General features: G+C 41.4%; 2 protein-coding genes across 5 annotated transcripts in view; one reads left to right on the top strand and one right to left on the bottom strand.

Moving 5' to 3' along the window:
- Window positions 1-1,238, top strand: part of TTC1 (tetratricopeptide repeat domain 1) — a 33,340-nt gene extending 32,102 nt beyond the window's left edge. The window contains exon 8 of the mRNA XM_075056761.1: window positions 592-1,238. Within this exon, the coding sequence (XP_074912862.1) occupies window positions 592-725 (134 nt within the window). The 3' untranslated portion in view covers window positions 726-1,238. The remainder of the gene's footprint in view (window positions 1-591) is intronic.
- Window positions 1,239-12,939: 11,701 nt separating this feature from the next.
- PWWP2A (PWWP domain containing 2A) overlaps window positions 12,940-24,175 on the bottom strand; it is a 32,316-nt gene continuing 21,080 nt past the window's right edge. For 2 of the 4 annotated variants that reach the window (XM_075056759.1, XM_075056756.1), the window contains exon 3: window positions 12,940-15,722. In XM_075056759.1, the coding sequence (XP_074912860.1) occupies window positions 15,709-15,722 (14 nt within the window). In that variant the 3' untranslated portion in view covers window positions 12,940-15,708. Of the gene's footprint in view, window positions 15,723-18,615; window positions 18,976-24,175 lie in introns of those variants that run through there. The other 2 variants (XM_075056758.1, XM_075056757.1) reach the window with 2 other exon arrangements.

Consider the following 24,175-nt stretch of genomic DNA (forward strand, 5'->3'; position numbering starts at 1 on the left):
TTAGAAAGGGATTTTTAATAATTACAAACAAGCAGTTTGAACTTTGGCTTTCATTGTGTCTTGCAGTAGACTAGGAGACTGGGTGGTTATAATATTTTGATTGTTTATAGAGCTGTAGCTGCATCAAAAATGACCAGAACTGAAACCTTTGTGTTAGAAAATTGAATGTTGGAAGCTATCAGAGTTATATCCAAGCATAAGTATAGGGGAGACCCGTGCTTTGTTGTGAGCTCTTAAACTCCTGTGCCTCAAGAACTTATTACTGAGGAAAATAAGGTGCTTCTGGATAGCTATAACCAGATAGCCATGACTGTCTGCAGGTACTGGCTCTTTATCAGAGCTAACAAACTGTTCAGAACCAGCATGGTGATCTGTTTTCAACCCCAAAGCTGACAGTAACTACATCATGGGATTTTTTTTAACTCCTAGGAAGAGCCTAAATATTCAACAAACTGCAGAGATTTCCACAGCATTTACCTTAAATTAGTAGATAAATTAGTAGAGCTGGACTGTGTGTGTAGTTAGGCATAATTCAATGGGAGTTTTCCCTCTGCCTAATACCTAACATGTTATCTCTCCTTTTCATTGTAGGCAAACTGAAGGATCTTGGGAATTTGGTTCTCCGCCCCTTTGGCCTGTCAACAGAAAATTTCCAGATAAAACAGGATTCATCAACTGGTTCATACTCCATCAATTTTGTTCAAAATCCAAACAACAATAGATAACATGAATTCAATCTAGTTCTGTTGGCTTTCAGGCTGCGTGACCGTGTGCTTGCACGTACCAATAAAAGGATTCAGCAAACATTCTTCACGTTCCCCAAGTGAAGATAAGACTCAAGCATATTCATTTCCCTGCTTGTGAAATTATTTACAATGTGGATGTAAAGCAAGTCATTTGCCTTCTCTTAGTGATAACTGTGTCCAGTGTGTGATTTATTATTTTCTAAATTTTTTTTTCTTCCCTTGTGGTGTTTGGCTTATCCAGCAGTCAGATTCATTATTTTGGCCCATTCAATGCTGGCAACAAAATTCTAGCAAGCAATTCAGTTGAATCAAAATGCCCACACACCTGTAGCCAAGAACAAAGCCTAATGCTGTCTTTGGGAATTAATGAATCTAGCAGAAGCACTTCTCCACACTCAGCAGGTGGATATGACTGACAGCATGCATGGAAGCAAGCCAACCTCTTCTGTGGAATAATTTTTCTTTGTAATAAAGGCTTGGTATTTCTGTTGGTTTGGTTTGTGAAGTTCTTGCCTTATTGAAGTCCTTCCCATGGTGGTATTGTTAAAAGTGCTTATAGCCACCCACAAATAACATACTTGCAAGACTTTAATTTGAAGCATTTGATTTTTTTTTTTTGTCTTGCTTATAGCAATATCAGTAAATTAACCTCAGGCCACCCTTACCCTTACCACCACAGTTTGTTTACTTTTTATTAATTTTTCTGAAGGCAAAAAGGAAATTTTGTGCCTATATATATATATATACACACACACTTTGTAATGCTACCATAAAATTAGTTAAATTTGCTTGTCTGAGATTCATTCATATTAAAGATACCCATAATGGGAAACAAGTGATGTTAAAGTTGATTGCAAAAGATCTTCATAGTATACTAGACCTTGAAGACTTTGAAGTATCTATATCTCTCTCTCTCTATATATATATATATAGGTGCTGTTGAAATAGTTCATTCAGATTTTGGAGAAGGGCTGTCTTTCTTTTGTAATTACTGCTTACTGTTTTTTATATTGATGCTGAAATGTTTACATTGGAGGCAGATTTTTCAGTTGTCTCCATGCAGATTTCAACACATGATTTAATTAAATAATTAGTGGTGGCTGTCTATTGGCTATTGGTTGTCATCTTGAATTTATTTCAGGAAGTCTTTCTGTGTACTTAAGGACTGAAATTACAGAGCTCCAGTCTTTACAGTAATACGCCTTAAAGGAATAGTCTCTCAAGCTAAGTCTGCAGTGAGCGTGTATTAAGTCTCTGGGAATTAAAATGTCATTGTCAAAAGAAGACAGAAGGCCTAATTCACAGTGAGGCCTGTGCAGCCTTTAACATCTTCTGCATAATTAAAATGTCACTTAAGCAAATAATGGCAAACAGCCTCTAGGATTTCCATGTGCTGAACTGTAACTATGCCGTGCTTTACTGGAGTGAAGTTTCTAATGTGCAAGGCTGAATTTCCTTTACTAATAAAGTTTGGGGAAATGGGAAGGTGTGTGGACGGGAGGTTTTTAGAGAAAGAAGATGTTGCTCCTCAGAGCAGGCACGCTGCTGCTGGGGCTGGGTGTGTCAGAGAAGACACCAGTATCCAGGCTGAGGGCTGAGCTTACTCCGGCAATCCGGGGAGGAGGGAATGTGCTGGGAGAAAAGCATGCTCACGCCCAAGAGGCTGTGCAGGTCCAGATAGGCTCATTAGCTGTAAAACCACTCTGCTTTCTGAACTGAGCTCTTCAGATCCAGGGAAGGCTTATTGGGTTGGGCAGGGTGTTGGGGCTAATGTAAATGTTAATAATTTTTCCTGAAACCCTATGGGGCGAAGGTGTCCAAGCTGCTTCAGAGGAGCCCTGGGTGGAGGCAGTGCTGGGCTGAAGCTCGTAAGCTTGGCTTGTGGCTGAACTGAGGCACTCAGGTATGTCTGAATCATGCTTCCCTAGAGCTCCTAGTTCGGCACGGCTCAGGTAGAGGCGTCAGTTCTTGCTGTTGCAGGCTCCATGCTGCCTGAGAGCCGAAAAAGTGGCTGGCCCTGGAAGTGGTACAATCTGTCTGCACCTGGAGCCACTGACTCTTCAGTTACGGTAGCTAACCTAACACAGGGGCTGAAGGGTGGGGAAAGAGAGGAGTTCTAGGCTTTTTTCTCATTTGCCAACATGAGCGCTAGTCCTGCGTCACTGAATGGGAAGCAGACTAGGTCTGTGCCCTGGGTTTCACTCAAATGCAACATATATGTACACCCTTAGAACATACATAAATGGAACCACTTTAAAGCTACTATGGATACATAGAAAATTTAAAGTATCTTTGTTATGACCAATTAATTGTTATCTTTACACACACTGTGTTGTGTGTATATCTGTTATTTACCAGCGTATGGCTGTTGTGCAAAGTTACAAGCAGTGGCTTTTAGGAACCTCCTGCTTGTCTTACCAATGAGTTCAGTGACAGATTTTCTTCCTTCTGTTCTGTTCCTGCTTCACATCTTTAAAGGGCTGGAGGGCTGCAAATATGCCTTCTTGGGTGGAGGCTGGTTAACTTATTCTGGAAAATAAAAGCACAACGAAACTTTTGAAATTACTACCTGCTGCACAAACAACATCAAGTAAGTGTGCAACCTCCCTGCTGAATGCCTGATGTGTACCTATAGTTTTAAAATGAAGGGATGAACAAATGAAGCTGAAGGATTGCAGCTGATTTGCTTTCCATACTTGTGTTTGTAATTTAATTGCACTGTGTGAAAGAGGCGGGTTAGTGTCACTGGAAATTGGGCACACCGTTAGTGAGGACTCAAATCTATAGGTCATACACCTACTCAAAGTGCCACTCTCTAGCTAAACCAGAAAGCTCTGAAATGTGTTATCTGCCATTACAGCAAGTTCTCTAGGTAAAATTCCAATTAATTGCCTGAAGGAAGTCCTTTTGCATTGTCCAGATCTTGAACAATTGCATTTATTTTGCTCTTTACTTTTAAGGGTTTGTTTTTTTGGGTTTTTTTATGTCTAAAATAGTCATTACAGCTGCCACCAGAAAGGTAATTGGTACTTCCTCCTGGTGTAATTGGCCACAATTCCACCACAGTGCCAGGGTGTTTTGAGTCACATGTGTCGGGCTTACAACCTCTAATAGGAAAAAAATGTTTTATGAAACATAATCTTTTAAATAAGTGCTCTTAAACCAACAAGTTCCTTGCTAATTTGTTCCAATAGTTACTCACCCTTATTGTAAAAAGCACGTGCCTTTTTTCCACTTTGTTTGTCCTCAGCTCCCAGCCTTTGTTCCTTCTTACTCTGCCTGCAAAATAAAAAACATTTTAGTACCTGGCCTTTTCTCCCTGAACATGTTTGCATAGTACTGAAGGGGCCTGTTGGTCTTCTCCATAAGCTGAAGAGACAGGGCTGCTTTAAGTCTCTCCCTACAAAGAACTTTCTCCAGGATTTCCCTAACTCAGAAGGTCCCAGACCTTCCATTTTTTGACATTTAGGAAGGGACATCAAAAGTGATGCTGAGATTTGTCTCCCTTCTGCTCTCTACAGAAGGCATGATATTCTTCCTCACTTCTTTGTTTATACCCTCAAAGACTGTCTTAACCCTTTTGGCAACAGATGAGCGAAGTTTTAGACCTCCCTTCAGCCTTTTCTGGGATAGCTGAGATAGACTCTCCTTTCCTGCAGCTGTGGACAGCATTTTCTTCCTTGTGTTAATGCAGCTAAATGCAAAATTAAGTCACACTTTGTTTGGCAGGCCTGGCGTACTAAGCAACACATGGGGTTTTTTCTGTGTTTTCCTACCATGCTGTTGCTTACCAGCATTTTCAGAAGCAACTTTAGCTTTGCTTCTCAGTCACTGATGAAAGTGTCAAATAGTACACAAGGTCTAGCAGTGATTTGAGCAGACTCTCACAGGAAACATCCCTGTTTGAAGGACAGTGGCAAACTGTTTGAGATCTGTCGGGGAGGCAATCTTAAGCCACGTGTGCGTCATTTATTTTATATTGTAGATAGTTATCTGTAAACACTGCGTATACTGTGAAGTGCCATGCCAGGTGATGCGTCTTTATAATTAGACTTACTAAGCCTGGTTGAATGACAAGATCTATTTTTGATGGACTTTAATTGCATGTTTGCCTTTAATTCTTTATTAATGGATTTCTGAGCCTGTTTTCAGATTCCTATCCCTGATGTCAGATTAACCAGCCTATATTTACCTGGGCTGTCATCTTTGCCCTCTGTTGCTCCACTGACCTGTCTCTGTATCCAGCATACATTAAAGGCAAAGTGGATGAGCCAGCTGGCCATTTTAGGTGAAATACCTGGGCTTATTTTCATGCCTGTTACTGTTCCGCCTGGTTGCTAACAGAATGGCAGGTACATCATCCCATTTGCTTTAAATTGAGAAATACAAAACACCAGTACTTTTATGGTCTGCAATAGGCCCCCACTGCATTTTGAGCACTGCTTTTGTTCCTTATAGATTAAAATTTCTCTTGTATCATCCTTATCCTTATTAGTCACATCTTTTTTAAGCTTTCTTTACCAAGATTGTATTCTCTTACATCAAGTTTATAGCAACTACATATTTTGTCTTCCCATATGCATTGTTTTTATTTTCTAATTGCTGCCTTCATACCACTGTTGAATCTCCAGGTCATACCTCATTTTGTAGTTTAAAAAAACTTTTATATTTCCTTTGTTTAGCATCTTAGAAATTTGCATTTTTCTTTGTCATTTTCTTATTTCTTGTCAAGTTTACCCAATTTCTTCTTAGAGTTTTATGGGTTTTTTAAATCAGGGGTAGAAATCGAAAAAATATGTACATTTATATGTGGGTAGATGTGCACAGATCCGTGGGTAACTCCAGACTCTCTGTCTGTAACCACCAACTTCCAGGACACTGATTTTTGTGTCTAGGCATTATAATATGGCTCGAAGTAATATATCCAGGATCTCATATTAGAAGGCCCTTCTGGAAATAATTTTAGGAAGCTCAGAGTGCCCAGTATGTCTCCAGCAGTTTATCTTTACATTACAAGGGTGCTTGAAAAGTAGCTCATCTGTCTTCTGGTGGGCCCATTAGTCCTGTTTCCTGAGCTTTATCATCACGCTTGTTGATACATGCTTGGTAGCTGTTTTAGTCTACAGGATTTAAAATTGCTGCTGCTTCTTCCTCTACTTACTTTACCCTTCCTGAATAAATAATACCCAGTAATTGCCAGTCCACTCATTTAAGATATTCCACTACATTACTATATTCTAAAGCTTATATAATTATTTTCTTCTCATTTGTGAGACTGTGCAAACCATCTTATTGTATAGGAATATTAGGAGTAAGAATGAGGAACTAGAAACCTCTATGTGCTCTCTGATAATTCCGTGTGGGTTACTTACAACACTAAATTTCAGATTCTATCACTTTTGTTACCTCTACCTCTTCCTCTTCACGCATGATGAGAGCGGGATACCCAAGAGAGATGTCTTCACCCTCCACTTCTCTGCCACCACTCAAGCCAGCTCCACCTCCTGAATCAAACCTGGACACAGAGAAAGTTCAGAGTGGGTGTTTAGGCTAGCACAAAACCCAAATTACTAAAAATCCAGCAGGTGAGCTGCCCCGGTAGGGCTGGACTAAGCCCACTCAAGACGACCTTCCCCATGATGGAGCTCTCCATGCCATAAATCCAAGACATGCAGTGAAGTACGGCTCTTTCCAGCATCTGTCTTCATTTATTCAAGGGATTGGAAGAATTGCTGAGGTTATCTATCAATAACTTTACAGGGTCCCTGTAGTGTCCCACAGTCAGTAATTCAATCTGTTCTCCCTCCTGTGGTTACCCCTGGCAGCAGACACTTGCTGGGTCTCTGTAAGCCACCCAGCCTTGTAGCTGCAGCTTCATTTCTGCGTTTCCACTACCATGCTCTGTGGTGGCTGATCCACAGGGCTTCCGAAATCGACATTTCACAAAGCTCTAAGGTGTACACACAGGTTCCTGAGAAAGCAAATGCTCACTTAGCCCCAGAAAAAGCCTTATGTTACCATCTTTTCAGCAAAGCACAGCCATCCACCCAGCTACAGAGAAGGCCTCCACAAACCTTGTCAAAATCCTGTTTATTTGATGTCCCTTTGCTGCAGTGGTGGGGTGGGATGCCCCGAGAAGGTCTTTTCTCCCAAACATTCACTCTGCCACACCTTGCCACATACCCTCACGAGCAAACCCAACGCAGCAGCATGACCGAGTCGGCCGGGGAGCAAACCCAGGGTCGTTTCTGTTACCGTGCAATGGACGCCCTTTCGCTTTTTGCTCTTTCTGCCCTCAGCAGCGTGCAAGGCCCCGTCCCCTCTTTCTACCGCCACCTTGCTCCTTCCCACCTGCTCTTGCCTTTTGGCTCCTCGATGAGGAGACATGCCAGATCCGTCCCTTTTCCCCGCACACGCGGTGCAGCTCTGAGCTCTCCCCTCGACCCTCGGCATTAAACCACAAACTCGGGTGGGCTCCCTCCCTCAGCTGCGGCTGCCAACCCACCCAGGCCGTGCCAGCTCCACAGCCCGCTGCTCTGCTGCCATCACCGAGTGTCCCGGGCAGCACGGTCTGGCTCGCCTCTCGCTTCTCCTCCCCCTTCTCCCAGGTCTTCTCTAGGACCAGCACCTCTGCTGGCAAATTAACCCGGCTCCATGGAGCAACAATCACTTTAGCCCACTTGTGACCACCAGACAGTGGCCGCTGCCCTCAGCGGCAGGAGAGCCGGCAGCTCGGCTGCACCGCGTCCAGCACAGCTGCCTGCCCTTAACTGGCATTACTGGAGTGCCCAGCTCCGAGGCAGGTACTACAAAACGTAGGACAGCCCAACCCGTTGCAAATCAGGAGTAACCAGCAAAGCAAGGTCCATCAGTTTCCCCTAGGGAAAGAATAAAATCAGGTCCACAAGATGAGCTCAGCTTGCAGGGCAGGCACCCTCAAGGACCGTAAAACCTTGGTGCCTTGACACACACGGGCTCTGCCAAACCCCCGGGAGCTCAGTGCTTCTAGGAAAGGCTGCTTGGGCGAAAGCAGTTTTTTCCAGCTAATTTTGGATTCTGACTATGAGAGTCCTAAGGCCTGGCCTTCAGAGGAGCTGAATATTTGTAGTTCCCTCAATCTCACCAAAGATTTGGGTGATTTAGCATCTCTCAAAAGGAAAAAAAAAAAAAAAAGTTCTCCATTCTCATCATAAGATCTATTTCCCAAAACACCAGCCCCAAGGGAGGCAGCAGGAGGCAACACTCTGGAGTTCAGAAAAGAGGCCGTGGGACTAACAAACGCCATGCCGATGACTTACCGTAAGCACAGTGCTGCCGATCCCCTCCCGCCCAGCTGTTAAGCAGAGATCTGAAATCTCTCTGAGCTCATCAAGTTGAGATATTTAGGATTTGATAAAGCACCAAGCTTTGAAGCTGAATCCTTCCTTCCCCGATTAAGCACATTTCAGCACAAAACTTCCTTGAGAACTACCTCCCTCTGATTAGCACAGACATAGCCAGAGAGAAAGGAGAAGCTGCTGGTCACCAGTTCCTAGGCTTTAATTAGCTGTGTTATTCCCAAGGGATTATTGCAACAGCCAAGCTCTGTTGCTGGCTGCTGCAGCCAAGAACCAATTATATCAAAGTGCCACCTCTTTTTAACAGTAGGTAAAGATGTGCAGGGGCACATTTAATGTGCAGCATTAATACGTTGCTCATTCACAAGCTTTCCCTGCTTGGAAGAATCCCAGCACTTTCTTGTTCAGCAGCTTAATTTTTTTTAAACCTGTGCAGCCTCCTGCTCGAAAGGATGTAATTGCTGGGGAGTATCTTTTATTGGCAGAGGCTCTGGTCAGCCCGTTTGTCTGCCGAGGCACAGTAAATTGTCAGGCTCTTGGCTGCTGTGGCATTAAGCCAGAGTCATTACAGCCTACCCTGACAAAGCAAAGTCCTTTATAGATTAAATCTCCTAAAACAACTGAAAACTATTAACCACATTTTTCTGATTCTGCATGTTCAGTCGTAATCCCCCAGCTGGAAACTTCACCATCTGCAGCTCCGACTCCAGCTGGGAGTACCCCTACCTGCCCATCTCTCATCTGCTGGTTCTCGAGAAGGTGATTTACAAAGCCGGTATTCCTTAAGTGGACACAGCAGATGATACAGGTCTGCCTTTCCTAGCCCGACTGAGACTGATACTCTGCTCCTGGCTCCCAGCACTGCCTGCACCGCAGCCGTCAGCTCCCTGCAGTGACTGGGCAGGCGCCGGTCTCTGGGTGCCCAAGTGCGGGTCCCCCGCGGCCGCCGACCGAGAAGGTGAACCTCCACCGGCCACAGTAAATGAGACTTCAAGTGCTCAGGCATCAGTCGTGCCCGTTCATCTGGGATAAACACACATTGGCGGGCAGGTTTTTTCTGTTCCGTGTCTAACTCTGGCACGTGAAATGCAGCCCATCCCTGGTCCCGCGCCGAGCGCAGGAGGCGTTCCTGAGCAACACCCTCCCTGCGGACTGATGCTTCGGTGAAGTGAGATGTCAGGGAGACGGGGGGGAATGGTATTATCTAGTCTAGGCGATAGCTTTGTGCCTGGCTGCTGGAATAGCTTCCTAAATGTATTCCTGGAGTGGTGCTGGTGAGTGCCAAGTGATAAAACAGGCCCCTGGAGAGGCAGCAGGGCTGTGGGCTCTGCTTGCCTAATTGCATTTGAGCACAGCTTCTCACAAATGCATCTTTCTTTACCTCGGTAAAGACTGACACATTTCCATTAGCTTATTTGGCTGCGGTGCTCCATCGGGGGGCACCTTTCTACCCGTGGAAGGAGGAATTGCAGTATTTGGAAACTTCGGGAAAGGAGGAGGCTGGAAGCTGACAGATTTACTGCCTACGGCTACAACCCCCAGCCTGCCCTTGAAGCGACAGTTCTCTCTGTGCCCAAATGTACTTGTGTGTCCCTGCTCCAAGCTCAAATACAGCTGAGGCCACGGTGCTTGCAGCCAGCAGCAAGTTTACTAAGCCAAGATGCAAGCGACGGCTTCTGATAGGATTTTGCAGTATTAATGAAAAGGTGTACAATGGACGGCTACCCCAGCCCCCGATCTCACAGCTCATTCGCAATGTTGTCTTTCTAAAGGCAAACAGAGCAAACTGAGTGAATCGTGCGAGGATTATCCCTATCTATCTGCACAGTATTAGTATTTCTGGGATCCTATATTTAACACGGTCCAGTATTCATCCTTGTACACCCTAGAGCCCCCAGCCCCTTCCTCTGATGGCTCAGAGTGCTTCAGTGTTTGAAAGAGCCCTCCAGCAGGCACAGCCTTAGTTTAATATTTAATGACCAAGGCAACCACATTTGGAAATTCCAGTCCCTAAGCTCTTCGGATGCGGAGCTCTTAGCTGAAAATCTGGATTTCAAAATTAGAACTACCCCTCCTGGGCTTTGAATATTTACCCCAAATTCAGAACACCCCAAAAACGTCCACAGGGGTGTTCAGCCTGCCCAGCATGGAGTGCCCACAGCTTGTGCTCCAAAGCCAGCAAGGGAATAAAAACAAAGACCGCAGAAACACTCAAGGGAAAAGCAGGAGCAGAATCATAAAAACAGGCTACAGAATGCGAATAAAAACCAGCTGCCAGCACTGTATGAACCAAAAAACAACACAATCCTTTTCCTACTGCCACCCAGCACACACTGAAGCTCACTGCGCGCTGCCTTCAGAAAGCCCGGACTCCACTTGCCCTCCCTGCATGAGGAGGGAGAATGACAAATCCACCTACGAAGACTTGAGCAAGGACAAGTGAGCAAGATAAAAAAAAAAAAATTATGACAGTGAGCAGCAGTTGATACCAAAGCCATATGCACACGGGCTTGTTTCTGCCCCGGCGGTTGCTTAGAGGCCTGCTGGTACTGCTGCGCCGTGCTGCTGACAGTCTCTTTGCACACTCATTAGCATTTGGCAATTTGAGCATTGCTTTACCTTTGATTGAGCAGAGGGACGAGCTGCTTTTCAAAACGGCTCAGGTTCTCTGCTGCGCTATGGGTGCTCCTTGCAATGCACAACCACATCTCACGCATCAGAGACTCATTCCAGCCTGGTGGCATTCCCAACTTTCCAGAAAGTGCAAAAGCACGAGAAGGACCTCATCGTGCAAATCTCAGATGCCCCTTACACTCTTAGCAGCCTTGGAGGAGACTGTCAGTGGGGCAGATTAGCCCAGGGAGCACAAAGGTAATGCGAGAGTATCCCTTGCGCGATTTCCTCAACCGCAGATGAGGCTTCAGGCGGGTGACTGCTTGCACCCTCACGCTGCACTCCTCACCACGTTAAGCTTAAAAATAATGAGTACGTGACAGTGTCTGCATTTACCACATCATCTCTCTGTTACCAATCTACCGGATTTCCTTAAGAAATCCGCCCATTGGTTTCACCCTAAAAGAAATCTTATTTCTCTGTACCGATCCCTCACATTTTAGCTGGCAAGCTATGACAAAACCCTCCTGCGCCAGGAGCTGCACTGAGCAGCTGCTCCGTGCACTTTTGCCCTCATTAAGTATCACCCTTTTGATGCTTCAGGGCAGCAGTAAACACTATTACTGAGCGGCATTGTGTAGGACTGGCTTCATCGCTGAAGGTTGGGTTACTTTTATACTTTTGTCACCGAACTACTGGAGTGAAGATTAATCAACGGAGTAATTGCAGAACTCTGAAATCTGTCTGGCTAACCTCTCTTGTGAGCTTCACAGTCACGCAGCAAATCCAGCAGACTCCCACAGCGAGACGCTACCAACACAATGTCACAAAGGAAAAGCCATTAGTGAGCAATTACATTTCAGCAGGATTTCCCTCTCCACCACAGCCTAATGAGGATAACCAATTCAAGAGGAACTGCTGCAAGAATGAATGAATAACGACAGAAAAAGGATGGGAGTTCCTGTAATCCAGAGAGAATAAGAAACAACCCTGTGAAGGAAAAGAAAAACACGTATGTTGGAGCTCTGCTCCAAGCTACAGACAGATGTGGGCATTTCGCTCACAGTTCCAGGAGGCACCAACTGCTTTCAAAAGCATCATAGAGGCCCAGGGCCAAAACAACAGTCACTACATGCGCACGATCACTCCAGAAGTTAATTCTATTTTTGGCAAAGACTTCTGACTATCGACAACAGGTCACCGCAACAAAACACCTTACTTACAAAAGGGTTAGTACCTCAGTATCACCCACTAGTTCCTGGCATACTGTGCGCCATAAAAAAATTAATGCTTCCTTGAAATAAGAACTTACTAGAAATCAAGTTTACCTGAGCAGCTTATTTTTTTTGTTTAACCTAGGAGCTCAACTAAAATTAGGATATCTTTTCATTACAGTAACAAAAATGCAAGTGGAAAAAAAATCTATATAAATGCTACCTTCTATTTAATGGGAGAATACAACTCTACAGATTCTGCCATTTGAAGAAATATTTGCCGACGTGGCCCTCCTTAGACCAGAGTGCTGGTGATGGAGGGCTCCGGTACAGCAGTTAGCCATTACAGCACGACTTTCTCCCCCTCCTACAGGGCACCATGGCAAGATAATGCAACTCAGTGCAAGGCATTTCTTCCCCAAATGGAGAAATACCTAATTACACTTACCTGCAATGGACAGACTTGTCTGAAACTGTTAGTATTGCAGTAAAAACCAGCCAAAGAAAAGATGAGCAGGCAGTGCGCAGGTATTCAAAGGCCCAGCACTTTTTCTGCGTTTCAGCTGCTTTGTGCCTTGCTGCTGCTGTGACAGCTCGGACCTCGTCTGCTCGCAGTGGGATTTGCTCTGCCCAGCAGAGCTGGGGGAGCCCTGAGCTCACCCCCAGCTCTGCAGCTCGCTTGGCACTCACCGACTGCGCTGGAATCGCGTCTGCAAGGGGCAGCAACCTCTTCCCATGACATCCACCTTCTTCCTTTAACTGGGACTTAGTGTGTCTCAGTCGCGGCCATGGAACAGAGCCATCAGGGCTTCTTTGTATCTGTCTCTACAATGTACATGTGATCTTTTCTTGCTAATTACACAAGAAAAAGAAAAGTTTTTTCCTATTGTTTGTGAGAAGCATCCGGCTGGTGGAGCATGACTTGGTATCTTTTAGCCACTACGGTGAAAGGTAAGGTTGGACCGAGACTCGTCCACATGATAGACTTCCAGGAGTGGACTAGTAACCTCAGTTTAATCTTTGTTTAATTCAGAAAAAAAATTTTAATATAAATCAAAGGCTTTTGGGTCAAGGACCAATAAAACAAGAATGTTAAGACATCAAAACATTATTCAACGTTATTTCCCTTTAAAAGAGCACTGAAAAAAATCAAGGCTTTATTTGAATAAATGTTACACAACATTCTTTATCATTTACTTCTCAGCAAACCTTAAAGGGTGAATCATATTTCCTCATTCAAGTCTACAAAATGAAAGAGGCATAGTGACCATTCAATATACAGACAAGAAGGTAGCACGGAGCAAAGCTTAAATATTAAGCAACTAAAGCAAAAAAGTGAAAAGCAATACATTACTGTAATTCTCTATCATTAGAATATCCCTGACAATTTCATTTCAAAATGAAAATCTGGTTTCAAACAAAATGGCTGCAATACTTTCTGTGAAAACAAACGCAAATACAGTTAGCTACCTTGTCTATTTTTATGCTATTTGCTTATATACCCATATTCTCCAATGCAGAGACCTGCATCTCTCTTAAGTGTATTTTTTATATTTCAGCTGCTGTGCACAAGTGCTCACAAAGGTGAGGAAATAAGAGCACTGGTTAAGAGTCAGATGTCACACAGGCAGGCACTACTGGCTTCTACTTACAACATCAATCAGTTTTCAATCCAATGTGCAATAACCCTGCTATTACAGTCCTGGGCCTTTTTCCTGAGCAGAAACTGTTTGTGCCATGTTGTTTGGTGGCTTCTTTTTTGTTTGTTATTTTTTTGTGTGTGTGTGTGGGGGTACAAATGTAATTTATTAGGCCAAGACCCTCATTCATTGTCAATACAATCGGGGTCTGGCCTCTGGAAGTGAAAGGCTAGCACATACATGACATCAAATCGGCTCCCCTTTCCTCAAATCAGATGTCTTAATTTTTCTAAGTTGTAATCAAATCTCAGGCCACAAACAGAACCAGACTGCTGATCCTCTTCGACTGGTGAAAAGGAAAAGCACTATAGAACAAAGATTAATCTCAAATTAAAAAAAAAATTTGTAGTTTATTATGAAAAATGGTACAATTTGGACCTACTGTACAGCATTATACAGCTAGTTTTTAAGAAGTAGGCAGTTAAGTATTCAATTTCTGGCTTTATAAATAAAGAATTTACCTCTGAGAAATAGAAACTGAAGCAGCACAAAGCATGAACTGCCTCAGTATGTGTGTATCGCTGATATGCCTATCCTGGATTTGGATGCCTGTCCCAGCCTCTCACTTCCCCCCTCTCCGATTGTTTAACAAGTATAAACCTGTTGCCAATATCAAAGCCAAACAATAGAGTTGTCCTTCAAATTCTATGTGACTAATTCAGGATCCATACATGAAGGCTGTGAAACTGTCTTTGTGCTGATACAGATGCCTCTCAGAAAGATATTTCTGTTTTTAAATGATCTAGACAAAGACACTCTATTTTCTCCAATTGAATCAGGATATTAGTAAGGAGGAAAAGAGTTTCCTACAAGTCTTTTCACTTCTACAGAAACAAAAAATTGACTTTTAGTAGATTATGTGCACATTTTCATTTCTTCAAAACAAATATTTATTTTCCCAGGTTATATAATAAAACCCCTGCTAAGAACTTTGTAAGAAATGATACTGCTGAGAAAGTGTGCACACAATGTCAAATAATTAGTGACAAATAAATTAATATTTAATAACTCAATATTTCAGCAGCGTGTCCAGCATTCACAAGCTCCACTGAAATAAGTCTTACCAAACACCTTTGGGGGAGGGGAATAAAATGGATAAAACCCACTGGGTTTCTTTTTTTGATTTACAGCTATTCAAAGAAGTCAATGCAACTCAGATCAACAACCATCAGAAGCACTAATAAAACCTTTGCTCTACTAGTTACCTATCTGAAAAATATTTATGTCAAAAGGAAAAATTAACCCATGATTTGAAATAGAAATGCTGTTCCATTTAATAGCTCTCCATTCATGATTCCCATCTCGTTATAGTATTATAAGCAAAATGCTGCTCTCTGCGTTGTAGCCCTTCTTAACATTATTCCACAATCCTCAATTCCCTAAGTGTTACAATAGCATAAATAAAATGCAACCATATTCACACAGAAGGAGCTTTCCCATAATACAGAGATACATGGAGTTTGTGGTCACTGTCCTTTCCATTACCTCTATGGGAAAAATTGGTCTCATATAGCAGGACTGTTCATATTTTACAATACAATTGGTTTTGGACATGCTTTTGATCACAGATCACAGCTCTGCTAACACCTGCACTAAATACTAACTAAGCCTCATAGAATGGAAAATTGCAATGCTAAAGTTAAGAATTAAAATAAAAGTTCAAAAGTTACAGTCAACTTCCCAGGCAATTGGCTCCATCACTGGCACCTATCAAAACATACAAACGTGACTGTCACATTACAAAAAAACCCAGTTATTTGCAGTGATTCTTCATACTAATAATTCAAGTGGTTCCTTGCATGTAAGTGTCATATAGTCTTTAATAATTTCATGCGTCATTTATTGCAAAAAAGTTTTATAAAATATTTCCTAACATCTTTTTAAATTTTGAAGAAAATGTACATTAGGTACAGATGCCCTAAGAGGGTGCGAGGGGAAGCTTTAACATATTTACCCCCTTTCCCCTTCAAAAAATGTTTACTACTTGGTGAAGATTTCAGAGGAAAAATAGGACAATTCAGTCTCAGATTTCTTTCAGTCCTGATGAGCTGGTGCTCTTCGTGGCAGTGTAGTGAGGTTCCATAAAAACAGCAGTTGACTAGTGTCTCTGAGCTGAAAAGGGGAGAGAAAGGGAAAATGGTTAAATGTTTTCCAGTATATATTGCAAAAGTAGGTAAGCAAAATCTGAGGTGGCCAGAAAAGTTACCAGTTCACCTGCTTTGTGCATTGTATGCAGAAGACAAAAAAAAAATATTTACATTATCACGAGACATACACAAGTGAACAAACTCCTCAGTTGACTGGAGTTTTAAGAGGAGCTACCATACCAAACTATGTTACATCTCACCCCGTTTCAGCATCCAGAGAGAATTTCAATTTTTAGAGACATTTAAAGATAGCTAACAAAGGAGGAAGATTAATATACAAAGCCTATACAATGATGTATAGTTCACAATACAAAGCTAAATCTGACACTGTAATGCCATTTCAAATGCAAGACCTAAGTATGCATGGGAGCACTGAAGTATAAACCTGCTAATCTTGTTTCTTTTCTATTATTGCTTATGTTTTCCTATTTGTTCCAGGTAAATGGAATAAAATGACGATAAAGCAGATAGAAGCATTCCAGGTACTAACTGCTGCATGAGACCACCACCAGTCAGTAACCATTTAGGGTAGTGCAGAATCAGCACAGTCTGCACTGACTTGTCTCTTGCGTAGCATGGAGAAAACATTGTTCTAGAATAACTTATGTTGGAGGACACCTCTGCAGATCATCTGCTCCAACCCCTTTGCTCAAAAAAACACACAGGAGACCAAACGAGGTTCCAACATGACCAGGCCAGCCTTGTTGATTCCTTTTACCATTCTGCTGAGCTTTTGACTGCTAGGATTATTTGAAAGGTACATACACATTTTCCAGTACTGACAACAGCATTGTGAATAACACAGCTGAATTTTAAAAAGGAGACTCCTAGCATGCACAGGAAAATCCTGAAGTTCTTTCTAAATGAACAACTCTTCTGAATAATATCCAAAAGAAATGGAAAAAAAATGAGAAGTAGAGCGTGGAGTTTGTGAAAATGGTCCTACCACAAGAGGAGGCGGGGAAGACAAAGGGGATAACTATGGAGTTTCTCAATTAATCGGTTGCTCGCTGTGCCACAAAAGGACAACATAAAATAAAGATAAATACTTTATTTTATATCCTATACAATGCAGTAGAATTAAAATAGGAATGAAATTTTGGTAAAGTTGAAACAGAAGCAATAAGGGCTAATTACAAAATTTAAAAGATCCAGGCAGAAATGCACTGAGCTGCTATATGCTGACAGTAGACTAGGAGGCATCCATTCCAATATCCAATAGGTCCTATTTGGGTATGATACTCAGAATTGATATATAATCAAACCTATTTTAGCTATGGTCCACTCCAAGATGCATGAGATAAACCTGCAGAGCCTCTACAAAGAGAAGGATGCTGGACAAAGTTCCACTGTGTTCAATAGTACTTACTGTTGGTGCAGGTAACTAAACACCACAGTATTCCAGGCTGCAAAACAAGCAATATTGGGTATTAAAGCATATGACCAATAAGAAATTATCCAAAATAAGACTAATATTAAATTAGCATCATGTATCCATGAAGTCTTGCAAAGAGATTTTATAGTACGTCAGAGAACCAGACTCTACTCAGAAATACCAAAAATCCCATAAAAAGTTGGACAACAGTTTGGCCAGTATGTCCCAACACCCGCACTTCCGAATTTAAGCCTCAGTGACACTATTACTAGCCAGCAAACTTCTATGAACTACAAAGGAATAAACGAGACAAGAATTTGGTTCAGTTAGCATGCATACAACTACTACTAGGTCTAAGGAAATGGACAATTCACTTTAACACAGGTGTTCCCTCATTCTGATAGCAGGCAGTTTTACTTTTCACACCCCATCTACCAGCTTAGCAATCGATGCAGTTGCAGTGATTTTCAGAATCAATATTTGGCAAAGACTGTTCATTACACACCTGGCATTTGTGTTCCTGCCCAAGTCAGTTCTACAGCTCTCTTTTACTCTGCGATTCTTACCGTCGAGAGATTCCAGAACACCCTTAGCAAGCACCAGGAGCTTCACTTCTCCCACTGACATTTATACACCATCACTAGTGACTCCAGAAACATTACTAGTCTTATCCTCTATTATAGTCCAGACTTCTGTTTTACCAGCAGCAAATCTCAGTTTATAAAAACTGAAACCAGTGGATATTGAATATCTAATCCCAGACCTAAAGCAATAATATAGTACTGGATCAAACTTTTAAATATTAATAAAGTAAAAATCATGACTTCTTCATGTAAATCAAGCTCCCTTTACAGCAACAGTATGTTCTCCTCACTGCCCTATTTCCTCTCCATGTCAAAAAAAGATACAAGAGACATGCATACATCCATGACAGATCTAAGTAGTAAATACACATTTGGGCTAGAATTCCCAATAATGTTCAGTATCTGCTTGGCTTTAAACATGTACTTTAAATTTCCTTATGGACTTAGGCATGCACTGAAAGTTAAGCATGTTTGTTAAGTGTTACCCCCCCATATCAGAGCTTTGGGGGCAGGGGGGGGGAATCAAAACAAACAAAGAAAACAAACTTAATTTTCCTAGAAGAGTGGGTCCCTCCCAGTGACTGTACATCATCTGCAAGTTTCTCACGAGATCCTCCTGCTTACGTTTTCTATTCTTTTCCTTGTTTTAGGAATTAAACTTCTTTAAAAAGCCTAAAATGTTCTATATTTTTTTCCTGATTTTACTTTTACACATCAGCAAAGGCAGGAAGCCATGCCTACAATCACAAGCAGCAGATGAACTGCCCACAAAGTACATCCCACTAAGATGTCATCCACATAGCAAAAATGTTTGAGGATTGCTGGTTTAGGAGACAAAAATCTTTATTTTTAATTATTTTTTTTTACCTTCACATTATACCTGTCAAGTTATTTAATCTGATCATGTAATGCAAACTTCAAGAAGCAAGCCTAAAGAGAAAGTTAGTGTGGATCTTCTCAATAATATATCTATCAATCCTGACACCAGGTTAGGTCAGGGAGAACAGCTGCATCTAAAGTGTTCAGATAGAAGAGGGAAATAACAGGTAGCTCATTACCTCTGTCCTAACCTGTTTTGCATATGATTAGTTGATAGCGTAGTGAACCCTTCACTTAAGGCAGGGCTTAAACCAGACAGACCTGCCAATTTCACTGATAACTTCAGTGCCCCCAATCTGAATCCACAGTGGTCTGTCAGACACTGTAAGGGAGCAGCAGGACTCGTCAGTCTGATGTAAAATGCTGCCATTTGTTGAGACCTATGGTAGAAAAAATCCGGTTAACAGGAGTAAAGAATTTACGATGGTCTAAAAAAGAAAACAACTGACCTCCTTGCCAGCCTGAATTCTTACCAGGTGTACTACTATTGATATCCAGAAAGCAGCATACCATGAAAAGATGCTAAAAACTCACAGAAGAATCTGATTCAATTTTTTTGAGCTTAAACTGGTCTTCACCAGCAGAGTTAAAGGGAAATTACAGATCATTTAGCAAACAAACTAGCAGACAGCGAAACAAAGTATCTACCTGTACAGACACCTATGCCAACACTGTCCTGCCCACTGAAGAACTTGGTGCTCAAAGCCAGAGTGATACTATGAAATTTTGCTGGACAAAGTAACTACCTAGAATAAGTGGAAACTGAAGCAGTGGATTATATAAATCATGGTGACGATGACCTTCCTGTATTTTAGAGTAAAAAAAGCAAATTTGGGGCACTAACTATTCAATATTGATGGCGTTTTACATGCATTGTCCAATGCAACCTGTGATAAACCAGATTTTTTCATATACTGAGAAATGCAAACAAGTGTGACAGTGAGGCAGACAACTTGCCATTGCAGCAATACAACTGGTACCCATATCCAGTTAATCATTACTTTCTTCCACATCTTAGATTTTTCTTTCTTTCTAAAATGTGAATACCACCAGCTATTCCTCCCCTTTTTAGGACGTAACTCCGATGAGTTACCCTCCAGGTAAAAACCATAAAGATGAGATTGTGCCTTCTTTTGGCTTTGTATCTTCACGCAAAACCGTACGCGTACACTGTGTTCATTATGGTCAAACTACCAAGAATTTCTTTATTATAATAATTAAGTTTGCTTAAAAGAAAAGCAGATGACTCACAGTTGCAGAGTATATTGGAGTTTCTTTGTAATAAAGAATGAGAAGCAAAATACAAGTACTATAAAAACTGTTCCCATTTGGTCGCTCACACAGTCTTTAAACTGAAATTCAAAGCCTTCTTGCCAGTGGCATTACAATCTTTGTTGAAGTGATTATAGGATGAAAGAAAACTGAGACAACAGAAGGTGAAAGAGCAACTGCACCAGTTGCGCTCATGGACGTTATGATTTGAAGGCAAAAATCCAGGATAAGAAGTAGATTTAAAAAATATAGGTTTATTAATTTCAAGTGAGTGTTTCTAACTATTGCAGAATCTCACTATTCCAATACATACTAACCATACACTTGTTACCTGCATGTTTGGCAAAATTAATGAATATGAAATATTTTGTGCAGGAACCTTTGTATTGTCACAATGAAGCTGACTTTAGAATGCTGCACATGGATTTAGCCCAGATCAGTGAGGAATAACCTTTGGTTGGATTGCTATAAGGTACAAAAACTGATCAGGGGATGTCTGATCTGCCCAGTTAAAATATAATTGGTTTTACATTGTTTTGTGTGGATCAATAGCAGTGTTTTGTATAGAAAAGGTTTAAGGCAGGAGTATACAGGATTGGGCTCCAGAGATATAGTGACTGAAAAATAAAGCCACACACGTGCAGTCACGTATCTTATTCTCCTTGTATTGTGGAGGAACATTTCTTACCCTGCGGATTCCCTGGTGTGAACCACGCGGAGCAGGGACCAATGACCCAGAGAACAAAAGGTACAAAGAGCAGACTTGCCACAAAGGATGAAGTGTCCCTAGGTCCTCACAGACAGTGCTTCTACGCTTGCAAGCCGCTTGCGTCGGCTCAATATCTGTGTCACTAAATTCCCCGACCCTCGTGAACTCAGCAAGTTGCCTGTTTTATCAATCAGTCAGTGAGTTCATTCACTTCATCATGTAAATCCACGATTTGTAGGCGAGTGATAGCAAAGCCTAACTCTGAGGGTACGGCTCTCCCGTGATGTACAGTATGCTCACAGCAGTCTGGGCTCTGTTTTGAAGCAGTTTCATTCACCTGCTGGAGCTATGGAATCATCGTAAAAATTACCACCAGTAATAAACATAAGCATGTGTGCTAGGACAGGCACTGACACAGCTTATGGCCTTTCACCACTGATGTCATGAACATCTGCCCCACTCAACTGCATTTTACACAGCCACTTTGCTGGAAGTCACCACTCTAATGTGGATTCTGATTTTTTCATTGTGAAAATTTTCACAATCCTGTGTATTCACTATGTCCATAGAGAGAAGCACTGCTTTTGAAAGTATTTGGTTTTGTCTTCAAAGGAAAAGCAGAAAGACAACAGGCAGCCATCAAGAGGAAGAAAAGGCAGCCCAGAAGGACAAGGAAAGTAAAAATAGCAGTATCTCCAATCACATACTGTGAAGGAGAAGATACATAGCTCAAAGTAGAGAGCCCACATTTAAAAATAGTTACAGTAACAAATACGCAACTTCTGTAGGGGACTAATACTTTGTCTAAACGCAAAACTGCATTACAGAAGAAATAACACGTGTTATTTTGCTGCTACAGATTCAAATTTTAACTAGTTAGGAAGAGTTAAAATAGGCTTCTCTTCCAGATAATGAATTACTAAAAAGCAAGCAGAACTATTGCATTCCTCTATAGCCCAAGACAATCTTCAACAACAGGGCCTCAGCTACAAGGAAAACCAAGAGCAGTAACACATTCTTCAGTTTACATGCCTAATTCCCTGAAATACATAACACAGTATCAAGAATTTCTAAAACCCAGCCAAACCCAGATTTTTCATACAAATGTACTAGAAGAGATTAGGTCCCTAAATCCCTCAACACTTGAAAAAACTCAAGGAAAGATTCCCCCCCCCCCCCCAATAATAAAATATTGCTAATGGGATATTCCAACAAAAAAATTTCAATGCTCAGAACCTTTAGCTATGATTTTTAACAGCAACTTGTAGAGACAAAAAAAAATCTGGGTTTTTTGGTTGGTTGGTTTGTTATTTTCCCTAGCAAAAATACAGGAAAACAGGTTTGCTTATCTTTTCGGAGGGACCAAAGGTAGAGGAGGGAGCTATTTTTAGTACTAAGCCTTCTCTTTCTTGTTCTTCTTGAAGGACTCAGGAATCAGGAGTGACTTGGAAGCTTTCACAAACACATTTCCAAAGTCTTTCATGACGTCTAAGTTAAAAGAGCATCATGAAACCAGTAAGAGTAACCTGATAATAATTTCCTTCTCCTATTGCTCAGACTTCAGCCACTTGTTATTACAATCCCTAGCAAACACATTTCTTGGTATTTCTACCAAAACAAAAAAAGTTTGTGTCAGAATCAAAATCTCTGCTTACTAAACAAATACTACAGATGGCCAAAAGAACACAACTTTGTGTCAATCACCTTCAAACTGAGGTTCCACTGTTGGTGTCACTAACAGCAGAGCAAAAATAACCGGACCATTCCTGGTACTAGCAAATGTAAGGACGTGTTCCTTACCACATTCATCTGCATTCCTGTATGAAGTACTAACTGATTTTAGGGCTGATTTTAATGGTGACATCTTAGAAAAGCTGACAAGATATGCGCCTTACTAAAATCAGTATCAAGATGACTTCAGTTTTAGATGACTAAAGAACCAGACTACATGAAACAGTCCACAATTGTTTATGAAATGCCATTCAGATACCTGTGTGTCAACTGAAGCATTTAATCAGGTCATACAGAGCAGCTTGAGGTTCTAACCCTAACTAAACTTCTTTGAAAAATCTGGTTTTTATGGATTTAGTTCCTTTTCACCAGAGCTACTAATTACCAAAACTGGCACCATATGCTTTAAAATTCTGAACCACTGCAGAAGTACAATGAAATACTAGCGTTTCCTAAAAATCAAACAAAAATCCTAGATGTTACTAAACAAAAATGATGCAAAATTAGTATTTAAGTAAATATTGCTTGGAATTGTATCTGCTTACTTTAATGACAAAGCAAGTATCCTCTCTGCCTTTATGCATCTGTTAGAAATAGGCAAGGACAATTCTGTCACCAGAACTTTGCTGCGTTTCTGTTACAGAATCTGTTAGTGATGGTAACAAGCTAGTGAGAACACAGCTTGCCTTCCAAATCACGGATTCATAGCACATGGCTGGCACGTATAAGAATATTTCTTATTCATATTGCATATTTGACATCAAAACCATTAGTAAGCAAACATGAAAACTGACCTAGATCTATTTAAAAAAAAAAAAAAAACACAACAAAACAACCAACCAACCTAATTTAAAGTTGACATGTTATATAAATAATGTCATCCAAACATGATTTTGCATAGAAGAGGCCCCTGGCAGAAGATGCAGTGCAGTTTTACTACACAAGGAAGCTAAGGCTCTATTATTAGAAGGCCATACTTCCACTATACCAAGTGTGATTCCTGCACGACTAAACAGGACACAAGTCGGAATCCTTCATTATATACATATTTCTACAAAGATTTTGTTTTCCCAAAATCAGAATTGTTAATAACAAAATTGCAGAAAACAGAGCCTGACAGGGTCAGGATAGATCATCTATTCTGTCCCATACCCAAACGCGGGATGAATTTAACCCATTCTTGACAAAGCTTAGCCTAATCTATTGATCTTAAAAACATGTAGTTACAAAAACTATGCAACTCTCCAAACACCACCTAGGGTTTCACTATAACAACTGGAATAAATATTCTAGTGCCTAATCTTAACTTGCAGTCTTAGAATTTTAAATACTATTTCTTGTCCTAGTTGCAACTAAACAGAAGTGTGTTTCCGCTTTGCCTCCGCACCTATCCTGCAAGTATTTGCAGACCTTGAATATCCTCAGTTCCAATAGTCCTTCTCTGGACTGAGGAATAAAATCATTGGCATAGAAACTGCATCACAGTTGTTCAAAATACGCCTGGTCCTGATTTTGAAAATAACTTCTCAAACATGTAGCCCAAATAAATCCCACAAATCTATTTGTCTGCATGCACTGAACGAGCAAAGCCCCAATTTAAACTTGCAACAGGGGATCCTGATTTGTCCCCTGTGCCAATTTATACCTGCAGCTTGTATTGTTAACATTATCCCCTGGGACCGTGGGTAGGTAGGTAGAGAAGATCAAAGACTACACTTCTCCATCAGCACAAGCACAGAAAACCAGTTTTCAGCCCTGTGCGTACAGAAACTATCTGGGAAGGTTACGCAGGCATGCAAAACTGTCTCTTACTCCCATTTGTCTCCCTATTGGATGTGCAAGGTGGCTCAGAACTTCTACAGTATAAA

This window comes from Buteo buteo, chromosome 24 (genome assembly GCF_964188355.1).
Source record: "Buteo buteo chromosome 24, bButBut1.hap1.1, whole genome shotgun sequence".
Classification (NCBI taxonomy): Eukaryota; Metazoa; Chordata; class Aves; order Accipitriformes; family Accipitridae; genus Buteo; species Buteo buteo.